Source organism: Mustela lutreola, chromosome 12 (genome assembly GCF_030435805.1).
Source record: "Mustela lutreola isolate mMusLut2 chromosome 12, mMusLut2.pri, whole genome shotgun sequence".
NCBI lineage: Eukaryota > Metazoa > Chordata > Mammalia > Carnivora > Mustelidae > Mustela > Mustela lutreola.
Genome location: NC_081301.1, coordinates 27,067,694 through 27,082,962, shown reverse-complemented (window position 1 = coordinate 27,082,962; position 15,269 = coordinate 27,067,694). Strand labels below are relative to the sequence as shown.

Genomic DNA, 15,269 nt, shown 5'->3' with positions numbered 1-15,269 from the left:
AAAGGTTAAGAGGCAAGAGTCAGTGTTATCCCCATTCCCCCGGAAATGCCCCATGCCGGGTGCAGAGCCTGGGCACCTACAGCAGAGGCATCAGTCCCCCTATACATACCCCCATTCCTTCCTAACAGACCCGAACTGACCCCTACAAAGCAAACAAGTCTTTGCTTTAGTGGATAACCAGGAGCAGGCCTATGTGTTGGAAAGGGCAGTATCAGGACAAGTGTTTTTTAATGACCACTTTGCAATGGAAAGTACAGTTTGAAATATACATTTTGTAAGTCTAAAATCATGTCCATGATAAAAGAATTATTCAGTGATAAAAATAGTGTTTTGTGTTAGGCAGTAGGATTTCTGTGCACCTTTTAAAAATAACCTGCAATGTTCATATATTGACTTTGCATTAACAACAACAACAAAAAAACAAACAAACAAACAAAAACCAGGAAAAGATATACCCTTGGCAATAGTTGAGGAACCGCACTGAAAGTCACTGAGGCTAACTCTGGTGTTTATGGCCCATGCTCCCCCGTGAAGCTGCCTGTCATAAGGTCTTTATAGGTCTCTAATGGTCCCAGAAAAGGCAGTACATGGCCAGCTGTTTCTCACACCTCCTTAGCGACAGAGCTCCTGGAAATCACTACTTCCCTCCAACATATCAAATCTTCCCATATTCTTACTTCATAATTCTAACAAAACCAGCTCAAAAGGAGACCATTTCTCAGAGCTGTCACAGCCTTAGGGTTCCAGGAACAGGGCAGAATTCTGAGAACCAAACGGGAAAGGTCACCAAGAGGGTTGCCAGGCTGCTTTCAGGCTGAGGAAATATTTAGCCAAAACTGGCAGTGAGGAAAGCACTCTTGTGATGAGATAATATCTCACATTCCTCAACCCCTCCCCTCAGCGCTGCTGCCCTTGCCCCAGTGACCAAGGCAGTGCCCTTGCATCCTGATTTCTAACTGCACTCTGGAAACTGCCCACAGCGGACTCTGACAGTCACACCCTCCTCTTACATGGTGGTGGTCTTCCCAGCTCCATTGTGGCCCAGGAAGGAGGTGATCTGGCCCTCATAGAAATTCAAAGCCAGGCCATCAACAGCCACCTTCATGCCATCCCGGTAAACCTTCATCAGGTTCTGAATGGACACGCCCAGCTTCAGGTGCGTGGGTTCCTCCTCCATGCAGACTGTCAGAAGACAGAAGACAGGATGGGAATGAACCCACGGCAAATACCGAAGAGCACGGCACAAAGACACGGGGGCTCAGCTCGTGCTCTCACAAGTGTCCTCTCTCCACAGATACTTCTGGTTTCTCAGGCAAACGTTTACTTAGGGCCTATTTGGGCAGGAGTGTTGGTGATGGGAATTCACTGATAAAGGCACATTCACAATCTATAGACTTGACAAGCAATTAAAACACAGGAAGCTAAAAGCGGTTTAAAAAACACATCTAAAGATGCCGTAGAGCTGTGGAATACCCAGCGCATGGAACACAACTCAGCAGGGAAAAGGAGTGAACTGTTGATACACATCACAGCCTGGATGGATCTCAAGGGAATGATGCTAAGTGAAAAAACCCAAACTCAAAATGTCCCATAGTATATGGTTCCATTTACATCACATTCTAGAAATACCATGTGGAGAAAGGAGTAGTAGCTGACAGGTCTCAGGACTGGGGAAGAAGGTGGGGGCGGCTTTCAAGGGGCAGAATGAGGGAGTCTGTCTCAATGGAACAGTTCTGCATCTTGACTGAGCTGATTACATGAATCTCCATGTGGCAAAGTGCACAGAACTAAATGCACACACATGAATGAGTACATGTAAAACTCTACAGTCTGAAGGAGGTCTACACACTGTATCAGTGTCAATGTCATGGTTTCAATAATGCACTGTAGTTATGCAAGATATTACCACTGGGGGAAACGAAAATGAAAGGCACAAGGGAAACCTCCCCAATACTATTTTTTGCAACTTCCATGATTCTATAATTATTTTAAATAGAAAGGCCTTTTGCTTGTTTGTTTTTAATGTCATGAAATCTTGGAGGAGGAACTGTCTGACTACTTGGGAATCCAGAAGCACTACTTCAGCGGTAGGGATACAGAACTAGATCTTGAGGAAGGAGGAGGAAAGCAGGCAAGTCAGAGAAAGGTTCTCCTGTGAGAAGACAGAGTACATACAAAGGCATGGGGATGTGGAATAACAGGACATGTTCTAGGAGACTGAATCCAAAGGCTGATGTTAAGAGGAGTTTGGGTAAGGGGTGCCTGGGTGGCTCAGTGGGTTAAGGTCTCTGCCTTTGGCTCAGGACATAAGCCCAGGGTCCTGGGATTGAGCCCTGCATCAGGCTCTCTGCTCAGCAGGGAGCCTGCTTCCCTTCCTCTCTCTCTGCCTGCCTCTCTGCCTACTTGTGATCTCTGCCAAATAAATAAATAAAATAAAATAAAAGAGGAGATTGGGTAAGAAAGAAGAGTAGGAGGAGCAGGAGAAGAAGCTGGGACAGTGGGCAAGGGCCAGCTGTAGTTGTCTAGAATGCCTAAGAACAGCAGACTTTTCCACTGGCAACTTGGGGAAGGCACAGAAGAGATCAACAGAAAGGAACTCATTAACTACTTAGGAAGCCACACTAGCACAAAGATAGTTTTTTCTGCAAGAACCAGAGCAAAGAGCCCAAAAGACAGTTTGCTAAACTGTGGGTACCCCCACCTACAATCAGGAGCCAGGAGAAGATTAGGGCCATCAAGAAGCACAGGTTGAGCTCTGATAGCCACTTGGTGTCAGCCTACACAGGCTCATATATCTATCAGGGCCTCTTTCCTAGAAGTTAAGAAAACAAACGCAATGTCCCTCAAGGACCCAGAGAGTGACTCCCCAATAAGTCGACAATAGCACTGAACATGAATGTTATGGGAGAATTTGGAAAGATGCACTGTATGTGATTTCTTTGCTCCTAGAGTGGTTTCAGACTCTCTAAAGGGCAAAAGCCATCCTTTGTCCCTGACAGTGGGGGCAAAAGCACTTAGGCTAAGGGGAGGGCAGGTTTGGTAGCACTTACTTTCTGATACCCCCTTCTGGCTGGAACCAGGGTGGCTCTTCTCATCACTTTTCTCACCAAACCAGTAGGATTTGGTACAAGGAAAATACCAGGGCCTGGGGATTCCATACTGGCCTGCAAGCAAATATAAAAACCAAGATGGAAGCCAAGCACAGCAACATCCAGCAATTCCTAGCCAGAACTACTCCCTCCTTGACACAGCCTCTGGCAGTGGCACCCTGGAATGGAGGTGGGGTAGTGGGAGCTCACATCTCCTGAGACCTACTATATAGTCAAACGACCTCACAAGGCAGGTTATCAGCCCCATTTTACAGATGAGGAAACTGAAGGATAAGTAGCCTACTGAGGTCACTCAGCCAGTAAATGAAGGACTCAGAATCTGAACCCAGATCTGCAGGATACAAAACTGCATATCCACTTTAGGAAGCTCATGTAGAGGTAATGTACATTCCGCATACATTCCCTCAGAAGAAAACCAGGGGAAGCAGAAAAAAATTAAACCTCATTCTCGTAGAATTTGATCTATCCAAAAATGTATCCACGGCAACTCTTGGTCAAGGAGATTTATTAAGGGAAGAACTAAAATGAATTCTTATGAATGTTAATTTGATTAAATCACAGATAAAGGCTTAAAGCCAACATATATTACTCTTCACAAACTATACTCAGGGAACTCTGCTGGTGGTTCATCCCGGGGATACAGAATCAGAGAACTAGGCCAGCATTGGAAGGAGGAATCTCCTGGACTAGGTGACCCAGTATGACCCAACTGGGGTCACTTCCAAGCACCAACACTGACCAGCAATGTGTCCACAGGCAAGTTAACTTGAGTCCTAGTTCTCTCATTTGCAAAAAAATGGGTCTAAGAGCAACTCCCCTGGTCTACACAACACTTTGCACAGCACCAGCACAAAGGGCTCAAGAAATGAGGGCTACAGCAGTAGTAAGCATCAGCTGCTTTTCCTTGGTCTGTTTGCTTGCCGTGGGGCTAAAGTCATAGTCACTTTCCAGGGAGCTCCAGGCCCTGCAGAAATTCTACCACAGACACAGCAGAGCTCGGCAGCCAGGAATTACATTTCCCTAGCTGAAAGCTAAAGGTGTGTGGAAGCTCCATGTACCTGGAAAGACAGCCTCGATGTACCATGTCATCACTCCATAGAGAAAGGTGTCGAATAGCATCATGGAGACTGAAGTGGTGAGGTTGAAGCCATCCTCCTCCATGGGGCTCTCAAACAGGTTGTCCCACTGTACCCCAACGCCCTGCTCCTCGAAAAGGGCAAAGTACTCACAGCCAAACCCAAAAGCCACAGGAGACATCAGGCTCTGTGAGAAAGAGGCAAAAGTCACTTATCCATCTCCTCGTCTCTCGTTTCCTAACACTTCTAATATAAATTCCACCTAGAGAAATTTGAATTTGCAAAATGGATCAATTACAAGATATGGAAGTATTCACCTACAGATCCCTTGAGGGGAGTGGGCTCACCAGCAGCATATAAAAGGATTCTATTTATAACCCCTCATTATGCACACACATTTCAGAAATGCATGCATGAGAGAGCGTAAAAGTTTTAGAATTTTATGCTTCCAAAGATGCCCCAAAGACTCAGCAATCCTGTACCGCCCCGCACACAGACACACACGGACACGGACACACACTCTCATTTTCTGCTCTCAGCTTGGACTGCGAGGGGGAGGTGAACCACCAGGGGTGGCTGTATGCAGCTACTGCCCAGGGGTGGTTCTCACCACAAAGATCTTGAGTGTGAAGCCCACGTAGTCTTGCCATGCCACACACAGCACATAGGGCAGGTAGAGGATAAAGTAGATGATGCCCCCACAGGCAGCCGCCAGGTTGGCTCTGGAGAATAGCGTGCTGATCAGGAAGCACTGCAGGATGGTCACCACAGCGAACACAGATAGGAAGACAAACACCACGCTGGGGTCACTGTAGGGCAGCAGGTTCCCTAACTGGGAAGGAAGAGACCTATTAAATGCACTGCCTCAATAAGCAAGCACGTCCTCACATGATCTGTAGGAAAAAGGGTTTATTCATACTCCTTTGAAAGGTATTAGGGAGGAGCAGTGCTGCTCACTGTTCTGACCAGGAAATCGAAGATTAAGTATACTTCCCTCTCTTTGACAACACTTATTTTTACATGATACCTCCTTAAATCATTGTAAGGAAAGATTAGCATATAAACTTATTACTATATGGGGTGGCACAGAACAGCACTGCCCAGGGCCCCTTGCAGAGGGAATGTGTTGCCTGGTTGCCACAGCAGACACACTCTAGATGTCAACTTCTCTGGGTCTGTTACAGCCATAGAAAGCTGCCCGGCCCTGGGGCTCATGATTCCAATGACTGATGGAAGGGCCCAAGGTCTGGGATGTCAGGGTGGGAGACCTTGGGCCTGGATGGCACAGCTCAACAAGGGACAATTCCAGTAAGCTGTATATGCCCCCAAGGGCCCATGGAATTGGCCCTATCCTGCTTCACAACTCCTTCCCCTGCTCAATCTTGCACTTTCCCCATCCCTTCCATAGATGCTGATCCCTAATAAGTACCCCTGCACCAAACTCTCTCAGCCTCTGCTTCCAGAAAAACCTAATCTGCAATAATACATATCCCTCTGATTAGTGTTTTTAGAAGTTCTGGCAGAATCACCAACCAATACATCTGAAGAGATGAACAGCTCTCAGATGCTGCATAAACCACTGCCTGGCAGACGTCATGGCGCAGGTAAGTGGATGCCTATGTGAGAAGCATGAGCCCTGGGTTCCAGCCCTGCTCAGCTGCCAACCAGCTGAGTTGACCCTGGGCAAGTCACTCTCATTCTCCCCAGACACAGGAAACCGAGGAAACTGGAGATGACATGTCTGACCCCTTCCTTCCCAAATAATCTTTGCTTTTCTCCTCACAGCTTGTAAGTCCCCGGGGAGCAGGGAGCCAGTCTGGCAGCCTTACTTTCAGGATGACCACCAAAAGGGCGGCGCTCACGAGCAGAGGAATGAGGCTGCTGATGAACCAGCTGAACCAGAGGATGCCATTGTCCAGGCCCATGATGCGCATGGTCTCCTTCAGCCGCGCCTCCTTCTCGTACACGATGCCCTTAATGATCACAGCCACCGAGTAGATCCAGGCCAGCGTCATGAATAGGGGCATGGACCGGCTCATCACCCGCAGGAAGCTGGAGGCCCCAGGGAAGGGCGGGGGAGAATTATAGGGAGTGAGATTCAGGCTCAGAGCCCCAGGCCCCCCAGCCGTGCGTGGGAGAGGAAGCCCCGAGACTCAGTGAACAAGGGGCAGGATCGCTGGAATCCCAAATGTACAAGTTATCAAATGCTTCATGAGGAGCACAACGTAGTGTTAACAGTTAGACAAACGACATGCTGTTGAGTCGAGTTTCTCTGGGGCCTGCTTCAGTCACTAGATGACTGTGAGGTGTGGGTTTTTTTAAAGATTAAAACAAAAACCTAAAAACCAACTCCTTCTCTCACAGGAGTTCGACATGCCTTGCACAACTTTTATCACAGATAACCCAGAAATAGACTCCAGGCAGCTCTGGTCAGTCATAATTCAGATTCCAAACTAGAACAGAAAGGCAGTGCCATGAAGTAAAAGGGACACAGAATTTGGACCCTGGAACTCCAGGCCCAAGTCCCAGCTTTACTACTTAGGCACCTAGCAGCTACGTGACCACAGGCAGAGGCACTTAATGCCACTAAGCTCCCCTCCTATCCTCATCTAAAGGTATCCTTTCTAGAGTGAATCTTGGCTGAGGGAAATCTTTGGAAAACTCTAATCTTTCTGACGGTGAAAAAGACAAGATCATTCAGGGTGACTTGGAAAAGCTAGAGTGAGCCACACAAGGAAACAGCCGCTCAGTGCAAAGCAGAGAACAAAACAGAAGAGGAACCCCACCCCTCCTACACTCTGATCTCTACACATGCACACCACAACAGAGACTGAGAGAATTTCCAGAGTTTGGAGGGACATTACAGATCCTAGATGCCTACAACTACACCTCTAGCTGTGCTCTCTCCCAAGAAATCTCTAGGGGGCGGGTGCCTGGTGGCTCAGTCCGCTCAGCGTCTTGACTTTTTGGTTTCAGCTCAGGTCATGATCTCAGGGTCATGGGATCAAGCCCCACACCCGAGTGGAGCCTACTTAAGATTCTCTCTCTCTCCCTCTGCCCCTCCTTTTCCCCTCCCCGCTCTCATTCTCTCTCTTTAAAAAAAAAAAAAAATCACGGTTCCCACAACAAGATCTTGACCGCTTAGTGACTTAGCACTGAAAGATTATCTAAAGTCCAAGATAAAAAGGCCTTGTTCAGTTTTATTTGGATTGTTTCAAAATGCCGTTTATCACTTATAAAGAGTAAGTGCACAAATGGATTGCGCAGGCAGCTTTTATAGGTCTAGACCACTGTTTCTGAGTCTGGGGGACATACAAACACGTGTATGTGCCTGCACGTGTTTATCACAACACATCTGAAGTTTGCAGACTGAGCAATAACTGACCAAAAGGGCAGCATACGTGAAAAATAGAAGCGCTGGTAACTACAGAGGAGAAAGGAGAAAGGATTCCAGGATGTGCACATGTGTGTCAGTGCCGTGGCTGGGACCATCAACTACCGATACCCGCATCTTATTTCCTAAAATCTTCAATGAATTTCAACAGTCTTTTTTTTTTTTTTGTATCAACACATACGTGAAATACATAAAACCAAAGCGTCCGATCTCCTCCTTCGGATATATGTGCACGCATGTGTGTAAGTATGTATGTGCAGGTACTCTCTCTGGGGACAGTGTTACCCAGTTCCATGAGGATAGCGGCTCAGTGGTTAACTTACATGTCATCAACGTAACAGGGGTAGGGCATCTGCTGCACATAGACACCGGTTTTCTTCTCAGTGCCCGTCAGCACCCTGATGATCGCCTGTTCCACTACGTCTTGCAAGTAGGCAAAGCCCCCCCAGACATAGCGCATATCCTCAAAGGGGTCAGCCCGAGGACCGGGGTCCCAGTACCTAAAACCAGATCACAAGTCATCAAATATTCCCAAAAAAAAAGCCAATCACCCACAATCCCACCACCAAGACAGAACCCCTATTTTCATCTTAAATGTTTATACCTTATTTTCTAGTCTCAAGCGTGCACATTTTTTACTTTTTATTTAAATTCAACTAGCCAACATATAGTATGCCATTGGTTTCAGATGGAGAGTTCAATAATTCCTCAGTTGCGTATAACACCCAGTGCTCCTCACATCACCTGCCCTCCCTAATGTTCATTACCCAGTTTCCCCATCCCCCACACCTCTCCCCTCCAGCAACCCTCAGTGTGTTTCCAGAGTTAAGAGTCTCTCACAGTTTTCTTTCCTTTCTCATGACATCCCATTCAGTCTTCCCTCCCTTTCCCAATGATCCTCTGTGCTGCTTCTTATATTCCACATATGAGTGAAATCACGTGTTTTTTAAACAGATATAATGAAAAATGAGCATACCACCACCAAGATGTTGGTTGGGGTTTTCCCCCCCCTTCTTTGGCTTCCTAACGTAGCATCAAGTGGACATACCAAAATCTGCTTAATTATTCCCTTTTTTACTGGCAGTTTGCCCTTTTTTGTAAAAATGGGTAATGCTACCGCAGGGAACCTTAATGGCTTTATTTCTTCTTTTCTTCCTGTTGATTTAATGCCATGGGTTTAATTCTCTTGAGCAGAAATGCTGAATCAAAAGATGGTATTTTATGACCTTTGAAATAACTGTCTCTAGCAATGAATGTGCCATTTTCAACAAAATCATGCCACCAATTAGAGTTATTTGGGGGTGAAATTTCTACCAAATTATTACTTAAAACAAAGTGTCTCTAGTCATTTTAGCTGCTCTTGACGTCTCCCAAACTGGCTGGTGTGGTGGGATTGAACTCACCCATCCTTAATTTTATTTGTCCTCTCCACATTGTCAATGTCCATTCGGATCTTGTACTTGACATGATGGGGAAGCTCCACGCTGCCAGGAGTGATTCCAGTGAACACAATACCAGCCCAGAACTTCCGCTCATCCAGCAACTCCATGGACTTGTTGATGAGCCGGACTTCTGTTGCTACCGGTTCGAGCTTGTTCAGGTTGACACACTGACGGAAGAACAGCCTTCATGAGAACTCTGGTGGCCCAGAAAACACACGGCGCCCAAGAGAGACTGTCCTGGGAGGGGCGTGCTAACTGCGTGACAATTCTATCCTCACCCTCTCATCTTCTCCTTAGTCATTTTCCAGTATTCGACTGAGAACAGATCCTTTTGTTTTTTTAACGGCAATTTAAGAGAAATGCTACAAGTATTTAGAGTTAAGTTACTTATATTGATTTTTGCGGACAGAAAGAGGTTGAAACAATGATCATACCTCATTTTCCTCTGTTTTCTTGGCCATATTCAACCATAACTAACCAAATAAGCAGACCCCAAAAACCCTTATTTGCTCCTATGAAGTCACATAATTTTTAAAACTAGATTTTTAAAATATAATGTATCCTATTAGCTCTCAGATAAGCTTCATAAATAATGCCTTTTTAAGGGCATGCTTTCTTGCCGTGAGGTATTGAGCTATGAAACCTTGGGAAAACCTAGAAGGCAATGGATAGAAACACTTCTTGGAGACCGAATAAAGCTAGCATTAGTCTGTTTATTCATTCATTCAGTCATTCAACTAACATTTAGGAGTGTCTTCTGTACACCAAGCCTTATATTGGACTGGAATTTAGCCCAGCATATACTGGAAATAAGATTATACATAATTTCTGAAGTTTCCTGCAATCCAAACCTTATTGTACCATCTCAGAGAAAGAAGCAAAAGACTTTTCCAAAAGATCCATGGAACGGGTTCTCACCTCCATGAAGCGAGAGATCGTCTGGATTGCCTGGTCAGTCTCATTGAAGGCTTCTCTCCAGGTGTACACAGAGCCATTAGCAGACTGGACATCCTCTGGGTGCTTGGCCAGAAATGCAAGGATATCTTTGGCAGTCCAGTCTAAGCCATCCAATTTCTGTTCCCAGAAGTGGTCATTGCTTCTGCTGGCCAACAGCATCTGCCATTCCAATGACAAGGTACGATCAATAAACACCAACTCAGATACTAGTCTAGATACTAAGTCTTATATGATTTATAAAACCTAACCTTTTTACATATGTTGTCTCTTTTATCTTCACAGAAAACTGTGAGGTAGATAACAGTGTTGCCACTTTACAGGAGAGAAGAATACAGAGGTCAAAAAAAAAAAAAAAGTATGATCTTAAACCAAGGTTGAGTTATAATGTTAATAGACATGGAGCTGAGACTCAAAGTTAGACTAGTCTGAATCCAGAGTCCATGTTTCCAGCCTAGCTTAACAGTGCTGACTACAGTAACAACAGTGATCATACTTACTCTGCACAATTTTTATATTAGATCATTTATATGTTTTACCTCACCCAGCTCCATGAGGAAGATCTGACTAAAAATTCCCAATTTGCAGATGAGAAAAAATTCCCTAACAAGGTCACACAGCTAAAAAGTAGCAAAGCTGGAGCATGAAACATGGACTCTGATTCTACCATACCTTCCCCCCGCATTATATTTTCTTCTTCTTTTGAGACTCAAGCTGATGACGCCTCATACACACCTTATCTCTAGACTGAATTAAGACTGTTTACTCTGGGAAAATGTTGCCATGATAAAACCAGGTAAAATTTCAGCATGCATGGATTGTGGTGCAGAAGAGGCCTGTCTTCCATGTCTTATTCCCTGGGTTTCCCATGGAAGTCAACACGGAAGAGAAGGACAAAACTAATCTGGTGTTCAACCAGTAGACCCAGAGGGCTGGGGCAGAAGCCTGCGCAGGTGTTGCCAGAAAAGGGGGTTAGCTTCAAACTCAGCTCATGGAAAAGGAGAAGCAAGTGTAACTCCTGTCACAGCTTCAAAGGGGAAGATGAAATTCTAGCTCTACTGAAATGGAATCTCTAAGGAGCCAAACACTGCTACTTTTTAAATCAGTCTTATTTCCACTAACAATTTAAGTTTTTCCCCCATGTGGCTTCATATATATTATTTTAATGGGAGCATAATGGTATTATTGAGTATATATACTATAATTTCATTAAGTATTCCCATACTGCTAAGAATTTAGCCTATTTCTAATTTCTCACAATAACAATTATTATAGCAATAACATTTCCTCTCATACAGTGACTTCTTTAAAGTTATTTCTGTAGGGTACATCCCCAAGGGTAAAGAGAATGGAGACATACAGGATAGCACTTTTTTTATGGCTCTTGTAATTCTCATCCCAAATTGCTTTCCTATAGGGAGTAACAATTTACAATATCATCAGTAAGACATGTGAAATATTTTGTTAACATTACAAATTTTTACTTCACAAAATCACAAGGGTACTGGTTAGTAATTCTGAAATGGCTTTCTTTGGAGACTCGAACAAGTAAGAACTGAATGAAGACACACGGCGTTTGGGGTTAGGCCTGCCTTGCCCAGTGTGGCATCTGAGCACTATGGTTCAGGAAGGCAGCAAGATGGGAAAGATGTGCCCCGTGAGACCACCGATCACGTGGCCATTCTTGGGTACTTGGGGGATCAAGAGACCTAAGATCACCCTCAGGAGTGGTAGCAGGGAGAAAGCAGGGTCTTGAGATGAAGGAGGCAAAGAGCAGCTCAGAAAGGAGAACAGTTTAGTGTCACTGGGTTTCGTGACTCAGCACAGAAGTGCCTCCCGAACTGGGGGGTGATGCAGTGCAGGCAGACACAGCTGAAAACAGCAGAAAGATAAGAGCTACCACAAAGTAGAATGGTGGTTGCCAGGGGCTGGGAGGGAGGGAAATGGGTAGGTCAAATGGTACAAAGTTTCAGTTACGCAGTATGAGTAAGTTCAGGAGATTTAATGCACAGCAGAATGACCGTAGTTACAAACACTGTACTGTTGGGGTGCCTGGTGGCTCAGTCAGTTAAGCATCCAACTCTGGTACTGGGCTAGGGTCATGGTCACTAGGTCCTGGATTGAGCCCAGTGTCAGGCTCAGCACTTAGTGTGGAGTCTGCTTTCCCTCTTCATCTGCCCCTCTCCTGGCTCACTTGCACGCTCCTGCTAATAAATAAATCTTAAAAAAAAAAAAAATACTATATGCTTGAAATTTGCTAAGAGGCTACTTTGTGAGGTAACATATGTTAATTAGCTTGATTTGTGATGACCATTTCACAACGTACACTATATCAGAATGTGTTGTACAGCTTAAGAATATACAATTTTTATATATCAATTGCACTTCAATAAAGCTGAAAAAAGAAAGGAACACAAGAGCTACCCAAAAGAAGCAGAAGCCTCAGGCATTACCTCACATACCAGACTCGAGACTATAGCGGGTACAGAGGACTGAGCAGCCCAAGCTCGTGGACTTAGAGAAACACTCCTTCAGAAAGAAGAGAGCAGCTGAGAGGCTCCTTCAACTTCCACCCACAGACTGAGGAGTCCCAAGTCAGTGTCTCCAGCTGAACCACCTTCCTGCACTCTGGGCCTCAGTACCCATGGGCCCATTGGACATCCCCACCATCTTCCTGCTAGAAATCTTTCCCCCTCCACAATCAAGCAACCACGAGGCTTTACCTCCCATGGAAGCCTTGGTCCCCCACTTGGCTAATCTCCCTGGGTATCACACTTCCCACCCCCTGCTCCGAACCAGGGCATCAGGGGAGAATCCTAAGCCTGGAAGAGTAGCTTTCAAGTAGGCACTGCCTCTAAAACCCAGCTGCCCCCTCTTATCGATGAGGTGTCAAGACAAGAAACCTGGTAAAATCCATTCCTGCTTCTTAATGGCAGCAGAAACAAAAGAAAAAGGCCTCCCTCACCATGGAGATAGGAAATAGTCAAATGACTCTCTGACTCAGCCCGAGGCAGGGATGATGTGATTAAATGGCACTCAGGCTCATACAAAGGAAACATTCTGTTCTTGCTCAGACTCCTCCGCTTTTGAATCCAATTGTCTCTAGAGCACTTATCCCTTTCAAGGGGCTCAGAAGCACTCAGGGCAATTCCCCTCCACACCTCAACGGTGGCTCAGCACTCACACAGTGCCTTAGGAGGGAGGACCCAGGCCTTTGTGTCAAGAACTACCAAGATACAGGAAGAATAAATAAGATGCGGTGGTTGGCTTTAGGACCAGAGCTGACAATAGGCAGGGGCCTACAATCACCAATACCAACCCTCACCAAGTTTTTTGGAAAACTGATTTTTGACCACCGGACACAGGGATGTGGGTGTGCATGAAAGAGTCATCCATGCACTATCACCGGCAGCTGGAGCTCTGCTATTAATACATCTATCCTGGTTAAATGTAAGAACTCCCTTCTCAGTTACCTCTAACAAAGTGACCAGAAACTCACCTCTCTAGCATCAAGCAGGCACATAGTAATCCGAGGGACACTCACCCGAACAAGGTCCATTTCTGGGTTACTCTCCATGAAGGTCCAGATCTTGGGGCTGAGCTCTTCCCACATGCCTTGCATATCATGAAACACGGCCAGTTCCTGAAAGGTCTTATTCACCTGAAGTCAGTTGGGGAGCCAAAGGCAGCAGGAAAAAAGGAGAGGCAGAGCCATGAGATATTAGGCTGACCCTGGCAAGATGCTCCGTCACTGTTTCCAGTCTTCCCCATCCCTAAGAATGCCTGCAGCAATGACTCAAATACCCAAGGCTGGAGAGCTGGCCCTCCACAGTCAGTTCTGGCCTGGCCACGCTTGTGGTTCTCCCTCTTTGGAAACCCCGAAAAGCCATGAGCATAGTCGATATAATCCATTTGAAGCCACCTTCATCTTCCTGCTATAACCCTAGGAGGATTCTGGAGAGGGATTTCTGGGCCTGGGCAACCTACCTCAGCCATAACCTGTCTAGTGGCTGGAGTGTCAGGTGTATACAGGATCTTCCCAACAAGCAGAGGCTTGAGAGCTTTCCAAATGATGCGGGAAAGAGGACTGGACTCCAAATTCTTCATCAAGTCATTGCAATAAGGAGCTATGAAGACAATGAAAGGCAGATATTCACATGCACGGTCATAAACTGGTGGGAACTAAAAAGGGCTCTAGAGCTAGCCAAACAGTCCTGGGTTCAAATCCCAGCTCCACCACTTATGAGCTACATAACAAATACCTTCACTTGTCTGAGCCTCAATTTGCTCCTCTGTTAAAATAAAGTTACTATGTACTTGGCAGAGATGTGGTGAGGATTAACAGATGTTATCAAGAGAGCCCCTACAGGAATGCTTGACAAGTAATCAGAGCTTATTATAGAGAGGGATAACTCATAACCAAGAAGATCTAGAAAAATGTTTTTACTATGCACATACATGCATAACTCTGGATTCATAATCTCATGTCAGCCTGCCTACTCATTTTCATTGAGAACAGAGAGATGAATTTAGTCTTTAGTTTTCTAGAAAAATAAAACACTTCCCTTAACACGTGTCATCACAAGTATATCTAACATACGTAATAAAAATTCCTAATGGAAAAATCCAAAGTTATAATAGACAATGAGGTTTGGTTACCTAGAAGGATTTCTGAATTTTTTTTTTAAATTTCATTTTTTGTTCTTTTGGATGGCAAGCATCCTCTATATGCTGCAGAGAGGATACATAAAAAAAAAAAAAAAGGATTTGCTCATAGTTGTATCTGCTTTGCAAATGAAGGTTCCCTTGGGTTGACTTGCAAGTGAGGGAGTAGAGCGGATGGCATTTCAGAAAACTGTGTCTAACGCCATCCCCTTCAGGCTTGCAAAGCAGCCTGCTATGTCTGGAGTGCTTTACTCCAGAGAAGAAGAATAGGTTCTTGTGTTACAGTAATGCACAAAAAGCTGCCTCACTCAGTGTCTGAAAGAGACACCTGCGGTTGGAAATGGAGAAAGGTTCACTTGCATCATGTTTTCAAGGAAAAGGATGCCATTGTCTAAAACTGTAACACTGGCTCCTTGCTGCCACCAGACACAGAACACACATCCCCACAAAACCATCCAAGTGTGAGCAGCAGATATGGAGTTACAAGATTCTTTAACACCACCTTGCAGCTAAGCACCAAAAACAAACAGCAGATCAAATGTCTGAGTCTGACGGTACACACGCCATGTTAACAGAGGCCATGTGGTTTACGGGGGGAAAAGCACCGGGCCAGCCCGATCTGGGCTTA

General features: G+C 45.3%; 1 protein-coding gene across 3 annotated transcripts in view; it reads right to left on the bottom strand.

The window, feature by feature from the left end:
* ABCA1 (ATP binding cassette subfamily A member 1) overlaps positions 1–15,269 on the bottom strand; it is a 128,159-nt gene that overhangs the window by 37,704 nt on the left and 75,186 nt on the right. For all 3 annotated transcript variants that reach the window (XM_059143293.1, XM_059143292.1, XM_059143294.1), the window contains exons 10-19: positions 13,964–14,103; positions 13,521–13,637; positions 9,941–10,138; positions 8,984–9,189; positions 7,904–8,080; positions 6,016–6,238; positions 4,797–5,018; positions 4,169–4,373; positions 3,051–3,164; positions 1,011–1,182 (exon numbers count right to left, since the gene is read on the bottom strand). In XM_059143293.1, the coding sequence (XP_058999276.1) occupies positions 1,011–1,182; positions 3,051–3,164; positions 4,169–4,373; positions 4,797–5,018; positions 6,016–6,238; positions 7,904–8,080; positions 8,984–9,189; positions 9,941–10,138; positions 13,521–13,637; positions 13,964–14,103 (1,774 nt within the window). The remainder of the gene's footprint in view (positions 1–1,010; positions 1,183–3,050; positions 3,165–4,168; positions 4,374–4,796; positions 5,019–6,015; positions 6,239–7,903; positions 8,081–8,983; positions 9,190–9,940; positions 10,139–13,520; positions 13,638–13,963; positions 14,104–15,269) is intronic.